Source organism: Acanthaster planci, linkage group LG04 (assembly GCF_054643075.1).
Source record: "Acanthaster planci isolate LZ-2023a linkage group LG04, COTS_SCS, whole genome shotgun sequence".
Classification (NCBI taxonomy): domain Eukaryota; kingdom Metazoa; phylum Echinodermata; class Asteroidea; order Valvatida; family Acanthasteridae; genus Acanthaster; species Acanthaster planci.
This window is the reverse complement of record NC_141780.1, coordinates 6,793,411-6,820,214: the sequence shown is the minus strand read 5'-3', so window position 1 is coordinate 6,820,214 and position 26,804 is coordinate 6,793,411. Positions and strand designations below refer to the sequence as shown.

Genomic DNA, 26,804 nt, shown 5'->3' with positions numbered 1-26,804 from the left:
TGCAACCAAATATAGAATCCTGTTCAGTAACAATTCTACGCGTAGTTTTGTAAAGAGTTGTTCTCACAGATCAAGAATCAATTCAAGCCGAGTTCCTACAATCAAATCGCCAGTGGTTTTCCTGCATGAGGCTCTTGAGATACTGTTATTGTTACTTTCTGAAATGCAAGAAGCCTCAAATGAAAACGAATTTAGTTTCAGCATTTGTACAGACACAGTATGGTTGCCGTGTTTCTGGATAGTGAAGTTCATTCCACGCAAGGAAATGTTGCCAAATGTGCCACTTTAATGGTAAACCATTCCACGACGTTGGCAACAATTGCACAAATGCAACACACACTCCAATCTTACTACTTCATCTTTTACAATCACAGACATGACAGCCAGTGATCGACAGTGTACAGTACATGCACCACTGCACGGAAAAAATCAATGTGCCCGATAGTGTTTTGGTTGTTTTAAAGTAGGGGTTTACCCCTGTGATGAACAGTACTCATTTAAGGGCCAAAAACAGTTATTAAAAATCTGCATCTCCCTGGTGCAAAGTTCACCTTTGTAAGTGCTCATTTTTACTACCTCTAGAGTGATAAAGTATCCCATACGGTTAGCGCCTGTACGTATGATGCATGTACTTATTCAATGTGATGCAACTCTATGTACGAGTCCGAACTAAACAACTTCACCTGGACTTCAGATGCCTCGTCCTCGTCGAGTACGGCCCACATTATGTCAACGCTGTCTGAGTGAATGCACTCCAACCTCAGGTCCAGAGACACGGGCAGTGCCCTGGAGCAGGCTACCGTGAGCAGGTTGGACTCTGGGCTCAGGACACCACAGGTCACCTCGGTTGGTTGGTCCCCCTTGAGAGAACTCCAGCCGGCATGGGCCTGACGGGGAAGCACAGATATACTCATAGAAAGGCTACTATGACAAGAATTGGTCAAAATTTCCTCAGTGCAACTGTGCCCCTATGTAAGCAGGTGTTTACCTTTTGATTTAAAAGAAAGCCAAGGTTTAGAAAATGGCCCTTTATTCCACACTATCAGGAAATGTTGGACATATTAGATTGGGAGTTTCAACTGTGTTGATGAAAACAGCAGTAACAACGTACAAATTGACAATTTGACGCATTAAACACACAGTTCATCCATACGTATGATCATTTAATGCTCCTGCAAAGTACAATCAATCCTGGTTGACGTTGAATGTCAGTTGGACTTTGTGACTTACTCTGACTGCCACCTTATACTGACGGCCATTTGCTTTCAGGTTGAGAAGCGTGTACTTCAGATATGCATCCTTCTTGTTTGTCTTGGGCTGGACCTCTCCGTGGAGCCTGCCATCCACATACACCCTGTGTAGAAATAGGGAACATGACCGAGTGGCAGAGAGAGAGACACACATACAAACACATGAACAAATATTCACGCAGCTATAGTGCAAAATAGTTATTTGGTCATTCTATAGATTAGGGGTCCAATTTTTTGGTGTCAATGTCGCATCTGACGTATGATTTTGTAAGTTCAGAACACATTTTCTAATTTCCAAGAGTGATGAATTAAATGCAAGTTACCTGTCAAACAAATTGTAACAGCTTGAAATCAATTTCAGTGATACTTCAATGTCAAATTACACAGGTCAGGTGTAACAGGGACACAAAAATGTCACACTGGTGGACACTGAATTTATAAAATGACCCTATTGCGGACCGCGTGAAAATCGTCACGTCATAATGAACTGTTACAAGCTTAAAAGCACAACTGAATAGGTCTCCAATGTAATTCTTTCATCCCTTGCCTTTGTTGTGGAAAGCGTTGTGTGATCTTCTGTGAAATTCACTTGCACAGTTTTTTTTTGAGATTGGCATTACTAAGATATACTACAGTCTTAGAGTATCACCACATATGGGCAAATAGTATTTCCTTTCCCTACTGATACAGCAATTTTTGTCCAAATTCAACTTTTAATAAATATCTCAAGTTAGCAACGACAAAGTTTAAATCACAAACGTGAACAAATGTGTTTTAGACCTTCTAGTTTATGTCTATAGTCAGGTTTTTTAGCCAATCAAACTTTTGTAACTGAAATTTTTTGTTAGTGTTTTTGTTCCATATGCTGCAAACATTTAAGAAAAACACCTCGTAACATGGAAACACCCATACAATCCGTTGCAGGCTGCTAGAACAAGCCTTGTGATTGGTCAGATTGCGGGAGATTTGTAATGGGCTATCCAAATATGGTAACACTCCTGGCAGTAGTAAAAGCAGTTTAGATATGATTTCTGGATATTATCATTGTGCAGACACCACATGCAGACTTACTACATGTACTTTAAGATGTTACTAAATGCTTAAGTTCATCTCAAGCTTCCTCTCTACACCAGTGCTACCTTCCACTTCCATTTCTTAACCAGATTTAAAGTTAGACAGAGTCAGTGCGGGTCTGCGAGGCAAGCCTTGCCTTTGACTATGTCCTCCTTTCAACCTTTTACAGTAAAAAAAACTTGTTTCAGTGGACATTTAACCACATGCTGCCGGGGGACCCGGTTTCCGGCACATAGGCTAACTACACGAAGCCCGGGAGCCCGAAACCGGACAAAACAGCTGGGCCTTGTAACAAAAGACTGTACTCCGCACAAAAGACTGAGCTGCTTTTTCAGTTGTCAATAGCGGAGGAAATTCGTCATTGTTTTGAAAGATTATACCACTACTTGAGGCATTCAGTGCAAGCGGATTACCACCAAAGGCGCTCCAGCACTCCAGCGATGAGCGATACAATACCGCTGCATGCTAATCTGGCCCCTATTGAAAAGACGCCAGCAGTGCGCTGTGCCGGTTTCGGGAACAAAAGAAACTTACATAACACAGCACAATCTGGGCTCTTTTTACAAGGCTGCAGACCTGGCTGAAATATTTGTCAGATTAGAGTAACCACTAGACAGTCCTTCATGTGGGTGTAAACGTCCAGTAAATGAAGTTATGATTTTTTGAAGAATTTTGAAAAAAGAAAATCTTGAAAATCCCCGGAGTATATGTCATCTAACTTCAAATTCCACCTGGCGGCAAGTGGTTAATTTCTCAGGCAACAATAATGCATTTCAAGATGCACCTTACGTCGGGGAGATGTTAGTTTCAAGTATGGGGTTTTGCTCTTACACCGACGTATATTGCAACAATGAATAAACTCGCTGGTAATGGGTTAGCTGTTTGCTCTTTTGCCGATGCCAGACGATGACAGCGGACTTGTCTTCAGTGGATGGTTCTTGCCTGATGGCCGGGGCATCGGGCACCTCTGGACAGGTCACTGTCACAAAGTTTGAGGCTTTGGTCTGGCCAGCGTTGGTGGTCACCATTGACAGGCTGAAACAGTGCTTGAAATCTGTGGCCACAAAAAAAAAATGAATAGCATTCTTTGAATGATTCCCAATTGGTTGTCAAAAACTGTCGACTGCACAAGTCAGTACAGGTAGTTTCACAAGGGAACACAAAGAAACGAAATAATGGGCCAAACCTGCAGCTTAAAACTGACAAATGCTTTGAACATGAACGGGACCAAAAACCACACTACTATTCAATGGGAGGATTTAAATACAGTAATGAAATGTAATGATTATAGCTTACCCCTTTGTTTCTTAAAAAAATTTTAAAGTCAAAGTGAATGACACAAAGTAACTACTTCATAAATCTGAAAATGTCAACTCACCAGGTTTCAAGTTCTTGATTGTCTTCTCCGTCTTGCCGTATGGTATGATCTCTGATGTGACTTTCCCGTTGCGCGTCAGCTGGTAACCCATGACATCAATGTCCTCATGGCAGTGGCCAGGAAGCCAGGACAGTGTGACCTCCTGGAGGCCCACAGCCTTGGCCCAGAGGCGTGGGGGCAGGGGCGGACCGCCCGTGGTACAGACAATCGGGTGGGAGCTCCTCTTGACATGGCTCTGGTGGGCAGAGTCCTTGTGGTGGTAGGTCGCATTTACAGTTACGCTGGTTAATCAAGACAACGAAATAAAAAAAATGAAATGCAAACACCTGAATAACTGTATCTTATCAACAATGGCACGGGTTTGCAGGATTGATATCAAGTCAATCACAAGTCAACACAAACATTGCAAGTCAAGTATACGTCATTGAGTCCTTAGTCAACTCGCAAGCTATTTAAGTGGCAGAGGTATTCCATTGTCACTGTTCACCTCTTTCGTTCTGATCTGATTTCTGAACTGACTTTACAAATTGACTTGTGAACTGACTTGTGACTGACTTGATTCCAACTCTTGTTTCTTTCAAGGAGTACGTGGATGATGATAAAAGCAAACCTGAACTTCGCCAGACAATGGAATTTTTAAAAGGAAAGGGAGGGGTTGGATCCTGTCTGAAGCCCAATGCATTTAATTCATTATTAAAATTTCAACATGTAATTGTATACATATAAATATACATCTACGCACACATTCTTGGCATGTCCATTCCTTGTGAGGTGCTCAGTATAAACTGGAAATGAAATGTTATTGAAGACACTCCAGGGTATCTTGCTTTCCCTATTTCACACCTAATTTGACTTGTCTGCATGGTCATGATGACAGACATAAGGATGGGCTTTTCAACCTCTTTTTCGGTGGAGGAGGAGAGAGGGCAGATGTTATGCCCCATCACACCTTGGACAAAAAGCAGGAGATACCCTGCACTGATGCCCCAGTAGCACATTTTGAACACAATAAAACACGTGCACTTGCAAAGAAACTGGAGTGATCTTAAGAACTGCATCCTGGGAATTACCAACCCAATGTGCCACAGGGTCGGTCAGGACTCAGAAGAGTGGGACTAGGCTGTAGGTTTTTACCTGTAGGCTGTGTTTTGCGACAGTCCCGTGACTACAAAGACTTGTCCCCTGCCTGCATTCCAGCAGTGCTGTACCTCGGCCTCCCCACTGTCTGTGGACATTTCTTGCCTGCAGGGAAGGGAAGCAGGAAATGAGAATGATGTGAGTCTAACTAATCACAAGTAGACAAAGTATCATTTTGCTCGAGTCAAAATTTGTTCAACTTCTGTACTGACACGGGGTAAATATCCGATCAGACATCATAAAATTACATTCGCGTTCATGCCAAGTACAAATAGGCCTGTGTGTGGCAAGTCCGTCCTCCTGGCTATGGCTCTTGCATTTACCTGGAGTGGCTGGTGATGCTGCCATCGAACTGTCTCCCAGCGACGCACACACTGTAGTGGTGCAGAACGTAGGGAGTGGGGTGACAGGATGCAGTCTGCCAGCGGACGTGCAGGTCTGTGTTAGTTGGCTGACTGTGGACGCTCACGACAGGCTTAGGCAGGGAAACTCTCTCGTGCTACAAAAAGAACGGGCGATCAATAGTGTTGGTGGGTCTCACATTCTAATACTACACGTAAGGAGCACGGCCTAGCAGGAAATGCTGTTCAAGTGGAAAAGGAATGATAGACTAATCCAGTTGACCCTGCCCACTGCACGTGTGGGAATTTCTCTCCATTGCCGCACAGCAGGTTGCACCCGTGCCTGTAGAACAATCTACCCCATCACATTAGAAACTTGGTGTACCATCATTTAATTCTGCGATCAGCAAACATCTCTTCCCCAGAGCACAGCTGATTATCTCTCTCTAGGTTCCTTTCTGTTGAATTAGAGAGTGCCTTGTATTCTCTTGTAATTTGGCACTACATATAATTATTACCATTTATTATCACAGCTGTTGATTGGTTGAAAGACAGGGGGATGGGGTTAAATGGATCGGTCCATTCTGGAAAGGGAGGGTAAGGGAAAAGCCGAAAGGGGTATGGTCACAATGGGATACTTGACGACACCATTAAGAGCCAGAAAATATTCCCTACACGTGTACTTGTCCGAATCTGTGGGTCCGTTTTAAATACTGAATTGACATCAAAATAACAGAAGAGGTGAAGTCCACATACATGTAAATACAATGAGGCAGCATTAACTTTTCATGCATCAGTTCAGAAAGAATATGGTATATGGAAAAAGACATAACTTCTGAGAGAGAAAAGTTAAACGAAACCATGTGGGTACAATAATGCAACATGCAAATAATGTCCACAAATGTCATTCAATGTATTGAAAGCGGAGAAAATTACATGCAGGAACTAAAAAAAATCCAAAGTGAGCAAAATACAGTGCTACAAACTCAAAACATGATTGGGTTGATGGATTTCATTGCAGTTACCTGCGCCTTGACTGGTTCCTTGCTTGGGTCACCCTCACCAAGACTACAAGCATCAACACATTCATCATGCAAAGGTTCTTTGTCTACATCGCTGGTGCCGTCACCATGCAAGGCTACAGACCCACTACCATCATGCAGGTTGTCACTGGTACTCCATGTCTGATCTTTGAAGTCTGGCTTCTTGCCTCGCTCTTGATGCTCCGATTCGGGCGCTGCCTGCTCGGCTGCAGGCTGGTGCGCACAGACGCTAGCCTGCAACACCGGTGCTTCTTCCTGATCGTGCAGTCTGGCTCGAGCTTTGTCTCTTGTCGTGCTGCCAACGGCACCATTCTCATGCACTTGTAACACATCGTGACTTGGACCACAACACGACACATTATTGGCATGCAACATGGACTGACCAGTTTCTGCTGCCCTAGTGGCATGCATGTCATCATCATCATCATTATCTCTGTCACTTTGGTAATCGTTTTGGGGTTGGGCTGGTAGGGTCTTTTTGAGGGACTGTGGTTCTACTGAGTGGAGTTCTGAATCACTACCAATATGATCTGCCATGTCCGAAACTGTATCAGCGTTAGGCAGTGGTGCTGACCCCCCGTTTTCAACTGAGGGTTCAAAAACTGCACCGGTTTCATCATCAAGTACCGCTTCATCTTGAATTCTAGCTTTGCTCTTCACGCTAACTTGCTCGTTTTCACCATGGGTTGGAAACTGGATGTCTGAAACCTGATCTGAATTTTCAACAATTTCAGGGGCCTCGGGAATGGGGACTTGATGTTTAGCCTGCTGGGGTAAAGATTGTGTTTCTAAGTTATCCTGATCTTTGCTGGTATATGTATCTGTGTGTGTGTGATTCTCATCGGTGGAAACTGGAACCCTGGATGTAGTTACTATGCCAGCAGCATCATTAGCTGCTGAATTCTTGTCCCAGGCTCCCCTCTCTGAGGTGTCAGGTTTGCCGTGATCTGTCCCACTGTTCTGTGGAGGGTGCTGGGTCCCACAGGGATTGACTTCCATGCTAGGGCCTATGCATGCATTGCTTACGCTGTCTGACTCTGGTTGGTGCGGGGGATCGCTGTCCGCCTGGGTGTCTGGCTGGGCGTTTGTCTGCACCTCTGTCCCAGTACAGTTGAATGTCTCCTCACTGCAAAAACAAATCAGTCACAGTACTTTTTAGTCCACGAGTCAAATTGGTGGCTACTCTAATCTGACAGACAACATCTATTGATGCCCGAGTATTTCAGACAGGCCTGCCACCTTGTAAAAAGAGCCAAGATTGTGTGGTGTTACTTTTGTTCCCGAAACTGGCAGTGCGCTGCTGGCGTCTTTTCAATACGGGCCAGATTAGCATGCAGCGGTATTGTATCGCTCATCATTGGAGTGCTTGGAGCACTTTCGTCTGCAGTGGTAATCCGCTCACACTGAATGCCACAAACAGTGGTATAATCTTTCAAAACAATGACGGAGTCCCTTCCCTATTGACAACTGATAATTGTTCGAATTCCCAGCAGCTCGATCTTTTGTTCCAAGTACAGTCTTTTGTTACAGAGCCCAGCTCTTTTGTACGATTTTGGGCACTTGGTTATGCATACAAACATAAGGAACCCGAAACCGGGCTTCCCGGCAGAAAGTGGTTAAAACTGATTATGCAATTTGGTACATGTAACACGTTTGCTTTTCTAAGATGTGAGAATGAAACAGATGGTGATGAAATGTCGTTGTGCCCTACCACTCCATAGATCTGTTGGGAGCAGCGTCTTTGATATCCTCGTGAGGCGTGTTCCCCCGGGTCAACGTAGACACTGACCCGTCAAAACTCTCCCGCCGCTCAATGGAAGGCAAGAGGTCAGCCTTTGCGTCTGAGCAAAGAAACAGGAATGAACGCTGGGCATTGATATCTCATCTTTGTATTATCGGAATGCATACAGACTTTCCTCCACGGCCAACTCTCATGGATCTGCTTTACTGTGAGCAAAGAATCTTTGCTAAGCAGAACAGTTGAGTCTGCGCTGTTGGTGTATTTCATAGGTTGAGCTATGAAATTAGGGTCGCTTGCATTTGTGCAAATCCAAAACGTATTGGTTTAGGTGCTTACTTGGTTAGCACAGAATTTTTAATTTAAGCAGCCTTCGTTCTTATGAGCTTAATTGCAAGATTACTGTCACAAGTTTATAACATGCTTCATCGGCACAGTTATTATGCAAGTTGGGTGACGGGTACAGAGCACTGACAACCACTGCTGGGTGGGGGTGTACATTACCTGGTGGCTTCCCTCGTCCTTCCTTGATGATGAGGAAGGGCTTCCCAGCCAGGCTGCCACCGTTGGGAAGGTGGATATTGTCTAGGCAGAGCGGCAGTGGGAGCTGCAACTCATTGGACAGGAAACCATCTGATTCGTCTGAGGGTTGGGGGGGAAAAAAAAGATGATGTAGGTAGAACACAAACTCTTTCCAAGGGCTTAAGGAGAATTGCGTAAAGTTCCATCAGTCCTTCGGCATCTCTTTTGTTCACCTCTCGAAAAAAAAATGATTTGAAGTCGAAATTTCTGCCACTGTTCGTAATTTCTGATTAAAACTTCATGCCATAGTTCAGACTGGCAGTTGAGATGTCTCAGTCAAGAGCATCTAATGCTCTCAGGAGCTGCATATGCGGATAAGGAATTGACTTCATGGCAAGTACATGTAGCTATGCTGCAAATTACTGAAGCTGGAAACACATCAATTCTAGCAAACTGCAAACCTTATGTACATTCCAAATGTTTAGCGCCAAGTTCACTGGCATTCATATCCGTTTGGGCCATGAACTGTCCAGACCTACTGATACATCTCATGATTTGTGATTCTGTGTACATGATATGCTGGCCAGTAAGGGTATGTTATGTTGGAAAAAACACAAATTGACCAAACAGAACATTTGGTATTTGTATGGATAGAGGATAATGTTTCCAGTTTATAGACTGGCACAACGTAGAGGCCACTGAAGTGTACTGATTATTACAACTGTGACTTGTGGGAACTGTTGATTATCTCGACAGCATTGCTATTTGTGTCTATAGACACAACCATTCCAAGACCATCCCAAGACAATCACAGGTACACACGACGAAAAAAAAACAAGAAAAGCCTTCATCACAATTCATTCGAATCGCTTCAATATGACTTGTGCTCGTGATTGAATTATTCGTAAAATTTTGAGGAAGTGACTGTGATCTGTCGACACATTATTTTGTTACTGAAGAAAAGATCAGCAACTCTCAGGTCTTTCAGATGTTCCTCTTTAGTTTTCCCAAACACTGACTTTGTTTCTCTCCGGGCAGCGTCACGATGAACAAAGTGAGGGGTGCCTGGTGCACTTCTCTCTGGGGAAGGGTCAGCTGGCACTTCTTGCAGTCGCCAATCGTCTTGATCTGTTGGAAACAGAAAGCCATCATGCATGCAGGACGTATTGAGCAGTCGTGAATCCTTTTAACACTTTGCGCTAGAGAAAGAGTAAGTGATCCACTGATAATATTCAGATAACTCAATCTTATGCAGACTCCATAAAGACTAATGAAAGCCATTCTTTGTTTACTGTTGATCCACTGATAATATTCAGATAACTCAATCTTATGCAGACTCCATAAAGACTAATGAAAGCCATTCTTTGTTTACTGTTGATCCACTGATAATATTCAGATAACTCAATCTTATGCAGACTCCATAAAGACTAATGAAAGCCATTCTTTGTTTACTGTTGATCCACTGATAATATTCAGATAACTCAATCTTATGCAGACTCCATAAAGACTAATGAAAGCCATTCTTTGTTTACTGTTGATCCACTGATAATATTCAGATAACTCAATCTTATGCAGACTCCATAAAGACTAATGAAAGCCATTCTTTGTTTACTGTTGATCCACTGATAATATTCAGATAACTCAATCTTATGCAGACTCCATAAAGACTAATGAAAGCCATTCTTTGTTTACTGTTGATCCACTGATAATATTCAGATAACTCAATCTTATGCAGACTCCATAAAGACTAATGAAAGCCATTCTTTGTTTACTGTTGATCCACTGATAATATTCAGATAACTCAATCTTATGCAGACTCCATAAAGACTAATGAAAGCCATTCTTTGTTTACTGTTTAGACTCTCTGATTGGCCAATTACTCCCCCTCTGACTCATGTTATAAGGCTACAACTGCATGGTTTATCTCATTCCTGAAGATGTTCTGAATAAAGAACGAAATATTAATCAAACATGGCTTTCATTAGTCTTTATGGAGTCTGTATAATATTGAGAAAGAGTAAGGTTGTAAGAAATTTCAAGGACAGTCAAAACTGAGGACTTGCCAGAACCTTTCCTGCCATTTCTATCCATACCCTAATGCCTTGTCCGATCCCACTGGTTTTGGACACAGACTTCAAGTTGGACTCGTCTGTGGAGGTTGACGAGGTTGAGTACCCCGACGCAACAGCATTAAGGGTGGGACGTTTACACGATTAAATGAAACAAGTCCCAAATCCGTTTACAGCGTTTCCCAAACGTTTAAGCAGAACTGCCCCTTTCAGAGATCTGACATGACTGACGCAGTCTGGCGAGCATTTTTATTGCAAACGATGTCTGTAAAATGTAATCTGATTTTCAGAACATTTTTCCCTTTTGGCATCCACGTTCCAGACAAAAGTGGATTCTAAAACAATAAACACAGCTTGTTTTAAATGCCCCAACATCAATCTACATTTTGACATTGGTTGGACCACGTGTATTGAACTATATAATTACACATACATGTACATGAAAACACCAAGGTAGGCGGCAGAGGTCTCTGTAAAGTGTTGGCTAAGCGTTATGCTCAAACCGTATGGGAAAGTTTTCTAAACCATTTTGAAATTAAACCAGAATTCCCACCCTTAAACCATATGCCACAATCAGTCGCTGTAACAGCTACTGCTTTGTGGCACTGCCTCAGAGCACAGAAAAGACAATGGTGCAATGAGAAATGTGCAAATCTCAAACAAGTAATTCCCTCGAGTCAGCATTATAGCAGCATATTGAAGAGTGGCTGTGGTTTCATGTGGCTTTTAAAACATTTTCGACTGAAACTAATACCACACGTGGGACCAGTTCATCGTGCATTAACCCTAACCTTCCCTAACCGCACAGAATTGAACACCAGTAAAGTGTGTGAATTTGTGGCACTGGGTACTGTACCCCTAAACTGGTTGTGCTTTAACATGGGTTCAGGCATACCCAAAATAAACAGAGTCCAACAGTTTTTGTGCACAGTTTACCACATGGTGTTGGAATTTGTGTGAATGGGTATGGTTCCTAGTAAATCACTCTGGCGAGTTAAGGTTAACAGCATCTGTAAGCGCTTAAGGGTGCTCAGGAAAGGTACTTAAATCCATACTGGTCATGGCCATGTCCTAACCAGGAAAACTAGCCAAGATGCCTGTCACTTTAATTCTTTATACCGTACCCACCTCACCAGGTGTCTCCCTGCCATCAACGTATATCAAATACTTGGCGGGTTCAGTGTACAGGTAATCCAGCGAGGTCCAGACGAGGTTGATGGTGTCCTCCTGATCCGTCACCTCGCAGGACAGGATGGGACCTCCCAGCTCATAGATGGACGGGCAGGTCACCTTCTATGGAAACAAGCAAAAAACACTTGGGTGCCAGCAATCATCATGTACATGAGCATACACTGCATTCATGTCCCATTACAAGTTACATAAATTGGAGCAAAACTGTTCAACTCAACATCACTGCCTGGCCTCCAGCTTAATAGACATGTGCAATGTGTTTCATTGGAATTGCATGATGTGCCTCTTGCCGCAAAGTCATCAACGTCAGAGCTGGAGCTGCGAATTCACGCAAGGATATGTTTCAGCTCCATCGTCAAATTGTGAATATTGAAAACAAAATGCTTGTGTTTGCAGAGATGTCCCACAACTGGAAAGGCGGTCTCCTCCCTCTTGAAAGAGACTCTCTTCAACTTTTGAAAACTTTTAAACAACTTTCAAAACTTGTATATTTCTTGCCAAAAATTGGGTACTCCTATCAAAACCTTTACTGATATTCCACTTTCTTCACCTCCTCCAAATTACAATCAAATCATTTCAATGATACAGAAGAAACAGGATCTACAGTATAAATTGCAATTACAAAAAAAACATCTACACAATACTATTAAGTACTTCTCTTAACCTCATACCATACTTCAATCAAACTTTTCTGATCTTAACTACTTCTTTGAAAAAACAAAGGCTAAACTTTGCCAACTTTACACACAAAACACACGTGCAAGTGTCATTCCTAAAACTGAGACTTCATTGTAGAGTTGAAGTCCTTGTCCAAATGAAAGAACTTTTCAATTTGTGTAGAGAGCAAGAGGACAGATCTATCAATTAGTGCTTGGGTACCAGTCTGTTTGATTCCTGTTGCAGCAGTGTGGAGTCCCTTGGCTGTGCGAGGATTGATATGATGTAGGTCTGGTTCCCCGTCAGCCCATCCACTGTGATGCTGTGGCAGGTCGGTGGCAGGTCATTGTGGTAGCAGATTCCATTCACGTACAGCTGTGTGGAGGAGAAATGCCATCTTTAGTTGGGAATTCATTCAGAGTTTTCCTAGAACTGGAAGCATTTGCTTGCTGTTTGGGAGTATCAATCACAGTAATAACACAAATGGACAACAATCCAATGTCTTGGTTGACTTCTTGCAAAAGTATTGTACAAATAATCACCCTTCATATGTGCCATACTTAATACACATTGAGACAAGTTATCAAGTACCATCACTGTTCACTGAAAAATAGAAGCCAGCTCCATTGTATTCAAATCTTAAAATGATTCCTTCATCTGATCAGAAAGCAAAATAAAGTCTACAAATTGAGGTCAACTTCACCCTATGATGCAATGCTGGTAATAAAGCTTGTCTATATTCTGAATTGCTCAAATCTGATAATCTGATTATACATTGATTGCCGATCCAGCTCACTACAAAAGAAAATGAGCTTTCCAATAAAACATATCATACAGACCATCTAGAATTTCAAATCGTGACACTGTCAACTTCACAAACTCAAGAATTAAATCTCAGAAGTTTTAAAAGAGAAACAACAAAAGATACAAACTGAGGTTATGAAAATCTACAAAATATAGCTTAGGGGGCTCTATGTACATGTACCTGAGTGTGACATCACATTCGGCGATATCTGATGGGTCTTCCCACTGCTCCCCACATAAAGTACGTGTACAGGAAAATTTACCTGGTATGACTTGAGTTGCCCTCTGTAGGGAATGCTGGGTAGGTCCCAGTAGATTTCAAGGGAGTTATCGGAGCCGCTGTGCAGCCATCCGCTGATGGACGGCACACAGTTCCACCACTGCCACTTGTTGGTCTGAATGGTGAATGAAAGGAAAAATGGGTCAGGGTGCTAGTTTTAATACATGTTAAATGCCAACAGCACCCTAACAATGGATATCTGGACCACAATCTAGGCCACTGTCACATTACTGTTATCAGTGCTGAATCCATTTATCAGTAGAGAATGAACAATTCACATATAACTGTTGGTGATATCATTGGTAACGATTATCACACGCATTGTAACAAAAGACTACATGTGACAATGAGATTCTACTGAACGGTTTGGGCCATTTGAGTGTGACTGCATTACACACCGTCCGGTGGTTGAACAATACTTTGTAAATTGAATTATTAAACATTTCAAATTACTCAATCTGATTCAAATAAAGTTTGCTAAGAACAATAAGGGACATTCTTACAGGGCCTGGGCCGCTGTTTTGCATTTCGGCTTCTAAGTCATCCGTTGCCATGGAGACAGCATCATCGTCTTCAGAACTGTGGCCGACATTGCCCTCCAGCACCCAGAAGCGTCTGCGTGACAAGAGAAAGCAACTGTCAGTTAAACCAGTCAACCAACTGCACATAGTAAATCCCACATGTTGAACAGCAAAGGGTGAATTTGGACATCACTTCCTTTAATCTACATGCACCTGGCTTGGAGCAAAATGTTTCTTTTTCAGTTTCTGTCATTTTCCTACCCTTCAACTTCACAACACAAAGTTGTGTGGGCCAATTTCTTCCCTATGGTTGTGATTTTATCCCACAGCTCCGTGTACCAAACTGTCCTACTATGAAATAAAGTTGTTGCTCTGTGTGTCTGTGTTTCATGACCCCCCCAGCTGGACCAAGAGAGGGCACAATTTTTCAAGCAATGCAGGCTCCTTTGGTAGGAGCTGCACTTCGCTGGTTCGCAGACTATGAAATGCATGCGTTATGGTCACATCACTACCAACAAAATGACCCCTCCCGACCAACATGGCTCTTTTCCACCAATGAGGGAGGGCTTCTGCTCAAGGCAGTTTGAGTTCAATCAAGTTTGAGTACAATGTACTTGCAAAAAAGCTGTCCAAATATTTGGTTAATATTCAAAAATCCTGTTTATTCAAGATATATATCTTTGGTTCTTGGAAATGAAATCTCTACTTTGGCAGTGCACCATTATTTTTTCTGGTCCTGCTGATGTGAAGACCAGACTGCCTGTCATTAATCCACTGTTTACTCTTTTTGTCAAACTTTCTTAGGTTCTTACTTGGAGGTAAAGACTTTACTAGGTAGAGCACCGTTATCAATTGCAAGGGCTCTGATGATGTGAAGACCTGGCTGTCTGAGACTGATCCCCTTCTCTGATTTGTAAACCTGCAGATGACAATGTCAAGTGCAATGAAATAAGGAATATTTCAAGAAAACTGTCACTGAACGACAGATTCTCAAAAAGTGACATTTAGTGTCAATTAACAGTTTTTTTCTTGGAATAGAGCCTAGAGTTTCTATTAATCTTCTGTGATACTAGTTAGGAATGTTGTGTTGTGTTCTCAGCTGTTTACATGCATCCAGCTGAAATAAAATGGAAAAAAAGGGTTTTTTTTAAATACAACGTAACAAAAGTGGTGTGATGTCTTCATTTCATCTGCGATGAGCTTTTCTAAAAGATATCATGTTGGCTAACCCCGAAATCCACTGCAATATTCTAGAACAAAAACAGTAACAATTTATCCTCATCGTAAATAACAACTCAGTTACTCTGAGGGAGCCTGATGCATCATGCACATACCCTGGTAGCTTGTCCATGAAGCTCAGGGATGGAGCCGTCCAGCGTGTAGAGAATGGTAGCTGTCTGCGAGGCGGACTGAAGCTCGACGTTGTGGAGGCGTTCGACAACACCGCCGTTTGAGCTCGACGTGATGATGGGCATCGCAGACAGTGATTCTGGAAAATTCAGTCATGTGGTTGCAACAAAAGTGAGGCCCGTTTACACTTCACTCAAGTGCAGTTTATGAATTTGACAACACAGATCATTCCAACAAAATCTGGAAGCATTGAAATAAGTTTAACTTTTCTGAATCCCAATGCCAGTATTTAGTCATGGCATCACCACTTCAGATTTTTGATACCTGCTTTAGCACTTAGCATGCACTGGCTTTGTCACAGATTAAAAATTATCTAGGAATCTGTCTGCTTCGCACACAGATCCAAATTTTGATCAGCAATCCGTCACCAGTTCACTGGCACGAGATCCTGCCTAATGAAAGGGGTGAACTAGTGCTGGGATCACAGATCGAGACCTAGATCCGTGTAAAACAAACAGGCCCTAGCATTGCCTGATCCCTTGTTGTGCATGTACATGTATGTCACTTCTGACCATGACTACTGACTTAAGATACTGCATATTGTAACAGAAACCTGCACTTTACTGCAAAATCACCGCAAGCTATTCTTTGTATTCAACTACAGCATAAATGGCAGAAAGGCAAAATATTACTAACATTAAGGGGTCACTGAGGACCCATTCTAACTCACAATGTAAGGCTGTTAATGTGCAGTAGACGACCAGAGAATAGTGGCAGGAGGAAAAACAATGTCCATGACAGGCCTCGACATTCGCGGTTACCAATCCTGGGACAAATTCCTCGTTCAGTTCGGGCAAGTAATAATTAAGGACAAAATGCCTGATTTTTTCTAAAAATAAAAGTGTCCATTTTTTGTGTCCAAGAATAGCGGTCAGAAAATGTACCTTTGATTTGATTTGCTTTCCTCTTCACAAAAGCTTATAAAAAGTGGTAAAAAGTATACAGTTACAATGAGGCTTTGCATTGTTATGTACATTTACATGTATTAATGCTCACTGTACACTTAGCAGGGCACCTTTCCACACAAGAGAAAATGCATACATAAATAAACTGTAAAATACACTTGTGTCTGGGTACCAAACCTCATAGCACACGCGGTGTAGTGGAGTTTTGCGGGGTGCTCAAAGACTGTTTCACATGTGGCTGTGAGTTCAACGTTAGTGAATTTTGCCTGGTACTTATGTATGTACTTTTTATATATGACCCCAGGCAGAATCGTCACGTGGTTAAGAAATAGCCATTGCCCGAACTTGTATAAATGATGCATCAGAGTCCTGCGCACTCTCTGCCCCACATGCAATAGTTGGGGGTGATAGTTGGCCGGTCTGTGATAATTGTCATTTTTAACATGTTTCTAAAAGTGTACGCAACCAATTCATTCCCTCCCCCAGCATACCCTCTGTACTCTTGTGGAAATGATGACAAAAATAGATGACCCCTAAGTAAAGCAGCACATCAGTTCCATCTCTCTTGAGTACCAATTCTCTTGAGTACCAACAATTTTTGTTACTGTGCATTTGTATGCATATACTCTATTTTGATAGTGCCCAAGGTCAAACCACAACATCTTCAAAGAGGTATCTTTCTACAAAGCTGCTGCAAAGCGCATGGGATTTCTTCTCAGTGAACTCACCGTCATCGAGAACGTGCACCACCCCTACGCAGCCCGGCGCCCCTTCCGACGTCTCAAAGAACATCCCCGGCTCCTCGAAGGTGAACAAGAAGCTGTTGTTGGGCTCGGGGTTGCCGCTGCTGAAGGCCAGGGGGCCAGCAACGGGGCTGTAGGGGCGCTCGTGGCTGGGGGGATTGACGTGAACGATGTTGTGGGTTTCAGAATGGCTGCCCTTCCAAGACCACTGTACACCCTGGCCCTATAGTAAATGCAAAATACATGTACTGAACATTTTACGAATAAATAATGCTAGTTTAGTCACCGTTGTATACATCATTGAAGGCCAGAAAGTTTGCTGCAAATATCAATCTGACATCACAAATTTGCATTTATGATCCCTTTGACACCAAGAACGGGCTGGCCTTAGACATGTTAGAGATGGAATATGGAGCAATAGAGTGGTGAGGTGGGAAAGGGGGGCAGCTTAATTACGTACACATGTTTAGGGATGGACAAGTTGGATATCTCTTGCATGTTCATCAGCAGACTTTGTGCATCTGTCTTATGAACTTGTTTTTTCACTATAAAGCCTATGTTCCTTATTTGCTTAATTCTTTACTTAGTTTTTACAGGTTTTTTTTTCTTTGATGTGGCCTGTTTGCAAAAATTTTTGTGTTTGGTCAGAGCAATTTGTCACTACACACAGAATGGGTGAGACAGTTGCCAATTGCCACCTGCGAAATTATAACGCAGTCTCCTTGAGGTGAAATCCTCACTGCACACTTCATTATGCCTCAATCCCATTCACGGACTTTACCCAGCGACTTATCGAACACTGTGAACAGCGAAGACTTCTGGAGAGATGTGGACATGATTCCTAGCTTAGCTCCTTACCCTGTTTATACTGATGGCTGCAGGCTTGAAGCCTTTACTGGACACCAGGACGGTGACTGGACCGCTGGGGTTGCTGACCACCACACTGCTCAGGACAGTCTTACTGCTGTGCTCATACTGTGGTCATGAAAAACAGAGAGTCTGCACGGTACCTGGTGTAAACCACCCTCCGCACCATTATCCAATGCATGTGTATCTCCAAATTCTAAGCCACCTAGCCTGTACAGTGAGTATTGACTTCAATGATACTGTTGATAAATGCACTAGAACATAAGGAGTCACCTATGCAGTCCTTGGCAAAAAAACAAAATCAACGATCATGCTAACCTCTTAAAGATTACTTAATAGAGGTAGTGACAGTAACCTGTTGCCTTTAACACTGGGGAGGAGGACAGATTTTATTTTAACCAATATAACTTAATATTTATCTAATATTACATGTGAGAGTTGGTAAAGCTTGAAATTACAGAAAATATACATTAAAATGGTCTTGTTATGTGATAGGTGAAGTGTTCTGAAGGCAAGTTCTCAAAATTGACTTTTAAAAGTAAAAATGATCCTTTCTCAAACTCAAGCACTTCCCAACCTGTTCAATCTGCAAAGTGGTCACTCAATTTTTCTTCACACTCACTCACCATGAACTTATCTGTTTTATTGGAGAACGCCTTGCTATAGTAATGGTAGACACCAGGGTTGGAGAACCTCAGTGCACAACAACGCCTAGAAGATGGAACCATTCACAAACATGGTAAAGTGATGACTGACTTTCAAGGTAAAAAAAAATAATGCACCAAAGATCAAATTCTCCTGTGGTTCAATCCGCTCCGAGCGGAACAAGAGAGGGTGTATTTTTTGGTACTCACCGCATAGGTGCGCCATGAGGCACGCATGTATAAGTGCGTTTGAGGCGGAGCACGCCGAGTACGCGTAACTAATGTATTTCGGCATGCATGGTCTTTGCGTACACACAGAATGCATGCAAGAACCCACTTATAACCTTTTTTCGCTGATTGGAATTGCACTTCAGCTCGGGCAGATGAAATCCATAATACAATGTTGTACAGAGCTTCACAGGTGCATGCTAAAATCAAATGAAACATGTATCAATTGAGCGTGTACTTGTCATTTCAACCAGGTGTACCGGTATGTAGCTGTATGCAAAAAAACATGGTTTCAGAGTTTTATTATTTAGTCAACTGTAAAGTCCCATGGTATTGGAAGATGACAAACTAGTTGCCTGAGGCAAAGCTTCCATATTTGATTCGTGCATGGATCCTCCCATGTGTGCCAAGTAAACAGCACAATAGCAACTGACATGTGATCATGAACGGACCAATGAGAGTTCAGCTCTTGATCATGAATATGCACCAAGCATGGTTATCAACAATATTTACTGATCACAACCCACATGGTTGAAAATATGAATTTTATGGACCTTGGTGTAACAACGTCCTGCGTGTAGGTCTGAAGTTCAAAGACCTGCTGTGTGTTGGTGAGCTGCGTCAAGCCGTGCTTGCGGAGGACCGGCCAGACCCAGGCCACACAGTCGTGCGTCTGCGCCAGCACAGGGTCCGGCTGTAGGTGGTTCTTGGAGACCAGGACTTGGTGGATCTAGATAAGCCAACACAGAGGTGGTGATGTTGAGTGTCGTAACCTGTTAGTCAATGCACCATTTGGAACTGTTTGACCTGTCATTCCTAATACTACCCAAAACCAGCTGAGCACATGGACACCGATAACGGAGACAGCTTAACACTTTTGCTTTGATTCCAGTTAACACAGTTGACCAGCCACCCCAAGCCAAATTTATGTACAACTACAAACTTTGGGTTTAGAATTTCACAGATTTTGTGCACAGAAAGCTTTACCATTTATGGACCATTTAGACCTAATGCATTCACAATGTGCTACAATCTCACCAGTAGCAGCATTTCTGCTTGCCTCATTTTGGGGACGGTGCGACCGTGAGTCCTACTATTCCACTTACATACGCTATTTCTCATTACTGGCCTTACCTGGGGTTGTGGGACAGCCACTACAGCACCATATAACTTTGGCAAGGCAACGCTGAAAGCAGAACAGACATGCCATTTATCAGTGGTCATGTTTTCTCTAGCCTTGATACTGGAAAAAAGCATCAGCAATTGAAATTATAGCAAAACAAAATTCCATCAGCAACTACTGGCATTGTTACCTCAGAAGTGTTTAGGACCGTCAAAACTTCAAGCTTGCTTGAGAAGACAGCTTACAAAGTTTACCGTAGTAAAAAAATTTGAATATAGAATTCAACTTTCAAGCAGCCAAATAAATACAAGAAAAGCATGGGTCTCTGTGTGTCCAATGTATGAAACTTTTTTCTTCATAATTGATATTCACCTCTGATAGTAAACCACAGCACCAGCATTGAACTGCCTGACAAAAGCAGCTGGGCTGTCCTGGGGCTGGCCACTGCAGAAGCCCTCTTTTGTGGGGTGGCCATGCCGGGATACCTACAGATGAAGACGTACACATAGAGAAAAGATTGCATCATAAACTGCAAAACTATGCTCCATGGGGCTTAATTCCATTGGTTAACACACAGCTTCAACATTTAAATAGTTTTAGAACAGCACAACAGTTAAAATATAGCCAACAGTCAGGACCATATCTTACTTCACAGCATGACTTAGGATTTTCAAACTAAAGAAATTCAGCAGTGACATTTTCAATAATTTTTTTTCTGACTTTTCTACACTCTACTTAGCCAAATCCCTAGCACAGAAAAAGACTTGAACGACCTTCTGTTGCTACTTGGTGAAATTTTCATTCCGTTTGTTAATAATACACTTTTAATTCTGCTTTTTCTTTTAATTGGACAAAACATTTTGTTAGGATGGGTGGTAACTAGTTCTACTATCTGACCTGGTTCAAGGTGTGAGAGTTAATATTCATTATGTGTTCTGTGTTGAGAGAAGGTTTGCGGGCACAACATATGTAATCAATCTCTTCTATAATTCTCTTCTCTAAGCCGATTATAGATGCCATAACTGCGGTGGCTCAGCACTCACACGCACATTCTTTTGCTTGACATGCGCATGCATTTGGCAAATTACGACACCCTGTTGGTCGAAGAGCCATGTAACACGCATGTACCACCTGTCCAAAAGCGGTCTGCCACCGCAGTAATGGCCTCTAATTCTGGTTGTTGAACTACTCTGTAACAGTGGTAGTTCTGATAACCATTGAGTCAGAAGAGATCAATTCCACATGGTGTACTCGCACTCCACTACGCAGTGTGTTCTATGTCACATTCCATAAAACAGCATTCTACAAACATTTGGTATAAATGTATGCTTAAAACTGTACTGAGAAGAGCACATTGGCAACAAATCATTTGGCAGTAAAGTGATTTCACAGGCTCTCTGTAAAATTGTGTTGACATTAAAGGGATCTTCCAGGAGCAACTGCTGACTGGCCGCGCCCCAGCCACCCACCTGGAAGATGTTATGCTGCTGTTTAGTGTTCTCCCATGCCCACCACACCCTGTCGCCTGGGTGCACCCTCAGCACTTTGGGTTCAAAGCCCGTGTCCTTGACTGAGATGCAATGATCCTACAAGAGTACGAAGAAATTACACCATGAATGCATAAGAACAGTTTGGTGTTGATATTTTGGGGTGTATGTCCCACATCAAGGCAATGGTGTATCTAGGTCTAGTAAAATAAAGGAACACAATTCAAAAAAACATAGGGGCCATGGCCTCGCCCCCTGCCAGCCAACACAAGCATTTGCAAAGCAACATTTTCTGTTGGGTGCAGAAGCCAAGTGCCGAAGAGTTGAGAGAGTTATTAAACAGTACCTCTAAGGAAAACATGTTTTCTCTGATTTTATCTGTTCAAATAAATATGGAAACATCCAAATCGAACGCAGTCTCATTTGTCTTCAGAGCTCAACTATAACAAGCTAAAAAAGGGCTTTTTTCTGTTCATGCCAAGATGTGAATTCTGAATGTAGATTACGTCATTCGGAAAAAACAGAGAAAACTAGGGCAACCCTCGCCCTGTGTCCGTAGTAGATAATCCCTTACGCATGCCAAACAATGGCTACATGCATTGTTTGGCATGCACAAGGGATTATCAAGGGTTCCTCTCTTTTTCTCTGAATGACGCAATCTACATTCAGAATTTGCATCTTGGCATGAACAGAAAAAAAGCTCATTTTAGCTTGTTCTGGTTGAGCCCTGAAGACAAATGACACTGTGTTGAATTTGGATGCTTCCATATTTATTTGAACAGATAAAATTAGAGAAAACATGTTTTCCTTAGAGATGCTCTTTAAGCCCTAACCTTCTGGCCTGGGTTGACTATCACCGAGCAGCAGCCTACAGTGATGGGCGTGTCTGACACCCTGTAGTGGTACACACCCGGCGTGTTCAGCTGAACAGTTGCCAGCCCTATGCGGGTGATCATCGTAGCCGCCTTTGGGGTGAGGTGTGTGCAGAGATCTAAGGAGTAGCGTAGGAATGGGCAGAATCAAAGTTGTAGGTATGTAAATCAGGGACTTTGGACTGTTGACTTGAGTTATATGCAAATAACCACATTATGGAAGGAACATGTGTACAGCAATGAAATATGAACTTCATATTATATATAATACAGGATTATGCTCATCAAACTGCAGAGAAGTTGTTTCCTTCACGCTTGCAAGTCAACCTTGCAACGAAAATCTTGAAATGCCACACTTCACCAACTGGCAAAGTTTCACAACTCAAATCAGAAGTACCGGTAATTACTGAATATTATTTTTGACCAGTATGCTTTTTTTTTACCGGTATACGATGCTCGTAAGTACACTTACTGTTGCAATCCACTTCAGCAACAGTTTTGTTGTCACTTGCCACACAGCTATCCACCTGTAAAGACAGAAATATTACCGATGGGTTAAAGTAATGAAAAGATCTGGGATCCAACCTGAATTTCTTGCTCTTGAATCCAAATGGGAATTGTTTCTGTTAGTGCGACATTTCAGTGAAGTCTGTGATGTGGTCTAATACCTGCCGGTAACAGTAAATCTATAAAATTGGTGGTGAATTATCAAAAACTGGAACCATTTCTACACAACACAAACTCCCTCTCATTTCTTGTACCCATTTTTTGATCAAATTATATGTTCAGAAAGATTTCCGCCGACTATCAAATGTTGAAAACAATTGAACGGAAACACAAGGTGAGGAGAAAAACCATAACTTAGGTCAATGCTTTACCTGCATGACAGAGAAGTTGTCTTGTACGTTGTCCACTTCCCAGTTCCACCAGATTCTGTCACCACCATCGGCCACAGTCAGATCTGAAATCAATGGCTTCCACATGTAAGCAAATACATGTAGCGGATACCACTACCAGATACTCCACAAGACAATTCGGTATTGATCATAAATGAAAACAGTGACCTATGGTTACGGCGTGTACATGCAACCTACACCAGGGATGGACTTCCTAGTATGCCAAGATATTGTACACAAAGCACGTACACTTGTCCCCTTCTTCCATGAAACGCATCCTTTAATTCACTCTATCGTGGACCCTTTGCCTATCAGTTCTCGAAAAAACAAAACTGGTCACTTTCTGAATTAGGACCAACATTTGATAACTATCTGAAGTCCCAGGGGAAGCAAGAAGGATGTCGCTGTAGGTGGAACATTCCGAATGCACAAGATGCCATAAATATTCTTTCATTCTCACTGGCATATCAATGAAATAGTTCAGAAAATCAAACAGTCAGTGAAAGACAAAATAAATTAATAATAATAATATCAAAGCATTTACGAGGCGCACAGAACCCTACAGTATCTGTAATTCATAGGCACCAACATAATCTCATTATACCTGCAACATTGGGCTCACATCTGAACACTCCTGAAACCATCTCAGCTCCCTAGGGAATATGCCAGCCCAATGCTGCCATATCAAGCACAAATGTCTAAACATAAAGATCATATCTGCCCTCACAGGTACCTAGCACTCCTCAGTGGAGAGCTACACTGTACATGTAATGTAGACTCTTTAGGCACTCCCAGCTGAACAGTTACAGCCATTGGTCATATTTAATACCCTCCTAGACTCTTCAAGATCAACGTGCAATATTTGGTAGCATAGGGAGTGACAACTATTTTGCTTTTCTCTACAGGATGACAAATGTGCGATTGGATTCCTGCAGAAGGGAGCTTTTTGGAAGATTTGGGAGGGCTTCTTGCAAGACATGTCCAGAGAGTTAGCATTAAGGATGTACATGTACCTGGGTAAAACCCTTCGGCTGTGACCTCAACGTTGTGCTCCTTCGCCCTGGGCTTGACAATCACCACCCCTAGGTACTCGCGATTGTCATCATAGTTATTGTCACAATAGTAGAACACACCAGGCTCTTGGAAGATGTGAGACAGCATGCCAGCTCGGCTGTGTTTGAATATGAAGAAAGAGAAATACAATGATGGAAAACGACCTGAGGTGTTCCAAGAGTCTGGCAACGTTTTGTAAAACCTTGCATTAAATAGCGTCTCTCTCTCAGTGAAATCCTGAGTTTCACTTCACCATTTGTAAGCACTCCGATGCTGAACTGTCTCCTTAAATTTGTGCATGGGAGAACAATTGGGGATCCTGGCGAAATCAAAATCACCACTGATTGGTTAAAAGCACCATGCACCTTCAGTTGAGTGCACACCTCTCAAGCAAACAAGTCATAATTTGTGCACGCTCAGCTGAAAAGTAGTGGCAAGCGTAAAACATCACTGCATTACTGCATGCACATGTACAGGTGAGCAATTCCTTGTATTTTGTATGATGCAGTGTCTTTGAAATTTGCTCTCCGTGTGAAATGAAAATATTGACCTTCTTGCTCAGATGCATCTCAGCATATACATGTAAATGTATCTCAAAGACAACTGCTATGTATGCATTACACCTGATGCGTCATCATCTGATCCAAGAAGTTAACATGTCACAGCGGGTTGGGTTTAGTTTACTCCTGCAGCTGTTGCAAGTAGGTAATTATTTCTTTCAAGTCAGGGCTGCATCAGAATGTGTTGTCTAAGGCTAGTTCTAGCTCTTCTCTCCAATGGAAATAGGCAGGTATGAGCCGACTGTAGACGTAACTGCAACTCTGAAAGCCTATTTGGGACGAGGCCTGGGACTCACCTGGGAGCGTCACTGCTGAATCCTCCCTTGACAGGTCTTGGGAATGGATCACTGACGGAGGGACCAGTTGGTACCTCCATCTGTTGAATTCGATGCTTCTTTTTGCACTTGGGTAAAAAAATTAAACAAAAAATACATGCTAGACTTATCACTGCAGAGGAAATTCACACTGTAAGTATGGGTTACAGTCTAATCAGCAAGAGATTCTGATCTTGGTAAGGCCTTGAACGGCGAAATAAAGTCTGTTTTCACTCAAGCATAAAGTGAGTTGCAGCAAAAAGTCTTCAGTATCCCATTGTCTTGACCGAAAACGTATTCCAAGTTCATGCCAAGCTTGGAAATTATGTATGCAAAAAGACAAGTGCTTTAAAACTGTGACTGACTGAAATCAGTTGCAAAAAGTCATTGCATGGAAGCAAGTGATTAGCCTGAGACTTATTTCCATAAAACAGTACTATAGCACTTATTTTTCAGGTGTGAAGAAACAACAGACCCTTAGCAGACTGTCTGTTCTCAGACACTGTACAAAGCCAACTGACCAGAGTGCCAAGTTAAGTTCACAAAAGAATCTAAAAAGGACAATGAGAATTCTGTTAAGTTCATAAACAAACAAATGTTCACGGTCTGAGGATGCACGCTGACCTTGAATCTGTCCCACAGCCACCATACCCGATCTCCCTGGGTTATGGTGAGCAGCCGTGGTTGGAATCTCCTGTCCGTCACCTCCACACAGTGGTGACGCTGAGTGGCCTTGACATGGACCACACAGAGCTGCATCTCCCCATCCTCGTGACCCTCTGTCTGGAAGTAGAAGAGCCCCGGATTCCTGGAATGAAATAAAAAGATTCTTTTATTTATTCATTTATATCTGTTCATCCAACAGCACATTTAGCACCAACACAACCAATCACAGGATGAAGTGACAATTAAGAGGACAATGAAGAAATGTTCAGTATTAGAGGTGGGAGGGAAAACCCGGACAGAATATTCCAGGGAAAACCTGGGGAGTCAGGCTGGAACTGAAAACCCAATCCACATGCTGACCTGGGTGGGATTCGAACCCGGGTCACAGAGGTGGAAGATGAGGAAAGAGTCATTACACCAACCTGACTCCACATTCTGGACATGCAGAGTGCACATGTACCAAGGTTTGACATGTGGTCCACGATGTACAGATGTAGATTACGACTCAGAATGATTTCGATGACCGAGTATATCCCTAAAAGAAGAGTTATTGTAGAGGGGGTGTTCCCAGCCTAAGATCTCTAGTTATCAAAAGTAACATACAGTATTTGGATCCCTTTGACAGTTCGGCTTTAACCACTTCACACTTTGGTGGTATTCAGCACAGCCCAAAACGTGAAAAAAAATTTACATGAAAAAGAAATCAGGACTTCAGACATACAAAATGTCTGCATACCTAACATGCCTCAGAAAGGGGGCAAAGTTGAAACAAAAGGGCTCAGAACTTGGTAATGCCTAAAACACCGCCCACACCAAAATACCTTGGGAGTAGTCAAAGTGCATTGCATGAAACACTGCCTGAAATGTTAAAATTGGTCTTCATGATGGAAAGTACATGTACTCACTGAAATTCATGCTTGTAGGATCCTGACTGCATGGGCACCGAGGTTCTGTTTATGAAAAAACAAAGATGTGCACAATAATTGTCCGAAGCTACAGCCATCATTTAACAGATGTTGGAACGAGTCTCC

At 42.5% G+C, this 26,804-nt stretch overlaps 1 protein-coding gene across 2 annotated transcripts in view; it reads right to left on the bottom strand.

Moving 5' to 3' along the window:
• LOC110989168 (uncharacterized) overlaps positions 1 to 26,804 on the bottom strand; it is an 80,349-nt gene that overhangs the window by 27,867 nt on the left and 25,678 nt on the right. Inside the window, exons 8-37 of one of the 2 annotated variants that reach the window (XM_087135372.1) lie at positions 26,679 to 26,723; positions 25,732 to 25,915; positions 25,090 to 25,196; positions 24,194 to 24,351; positions 23,163 to 23,245; positions 22,757 to 22,811; positions 22,246 to 22,403; positions 21,395 to 21,511; positions 20,298 to 20,410; positions 19,937 to 19,988; positions 19,357 to 19,532; positions 18,557 to 18,641; positions 17,922 to 18,038; positions 17,049 to 17,286; positions 15,340 to 15,494; positions 14,818 to 14,924; positions 13,988 to 14,099; positions 13,468 to 13,599; positions 12,623 to 12,775; positions 11,681 to 11,845; positions 9,503 to 9,611; positions 8,466 to 8,603; positions 7,935 to 8,064; positions 6,206 to 7,349; positions 5,163 to 5,338; positions 4,837 to 4,944; positions 3,703 to 3,983; positions 3,189 to 3,378; positions 1,231 to 1,354; positions 684 to 887 (exon numbers count right to left, since the gene is read on the bottom strand). In XM_087135372.1, the coding sequence (XP_086991498.1) occupies positions 684 to 887; positions 1,231 to 1,354; positions 3,189 to 3,378; positions 3,703 to 3,983; positions 4,837 to 4,944; positions 5,163 to 5,338; positions 6,206 to 7,349; positions 7,935 to 8,064; positions 8,466 to 8,603; positions 9,503 to 9,611; positions 11,681 to 11,845; positions 12,623 to 12,775; positions 13,468 to 13,599; positions 13,988 to 14,099; positions 14,818 to 14,924; positions 15,340 to 15,494; positions 17,049 to 17,286; positions 17,922 to 18,038; positions 18,557 to 18,641; positions 19,357 to 19,532; positions 19,937 to 19,988; positions 20,298 to 20,410; positions 21,395 to 21,511; positions 22,246 to 22,403; positions 22,757 to 22,811; positions 23,163 to 23,245; positions 24,194 to 24,351; positions 25,090 to 25,196; positions 25,732 to 25,915; positions 26,679 to 26,723 (5,116 nt within the window). The remainder of the gene's footprint in view (positions 1 to 683; positions 888 to 1,230; positions 1,355 to 3,188; positions 3,379 to 3,702; positions 3,984 to 4,836; positions 4,945 to 5,162; positions 5,339 to 6,205; positions 7,350 to 7,934; positions 8,065 to 8,465; positions 8,604 to 9,502; positions 9,612 to 11,680; positions 11,846 to 12,622; positions 12,776 to 13,467; positions 13,600 to 13,987; positions 14,100 to 14,817; positions 14,925 to 15,339; positions 15,495 to 17,048; positions 17,287 to 17,921; positions 18,039 to 18,556; positions 18,642 to 19,356; positions 19,533 to 19,936; positions 19,989 to 20,297; positions 20,411 to 21,394; positions 21,512 to 22,245; positions 22,404 to 22,756; positions 22,812 to 23,162; positions 23,246 to 24,193; positions 24,352 to 25,089; positions 25,197 to 25,731; positions 25,916 to 26,678; positions 26,724 to 26,804) is intronic. The other variant, XM_087135373.1, reaches the window with a different exon arrangement.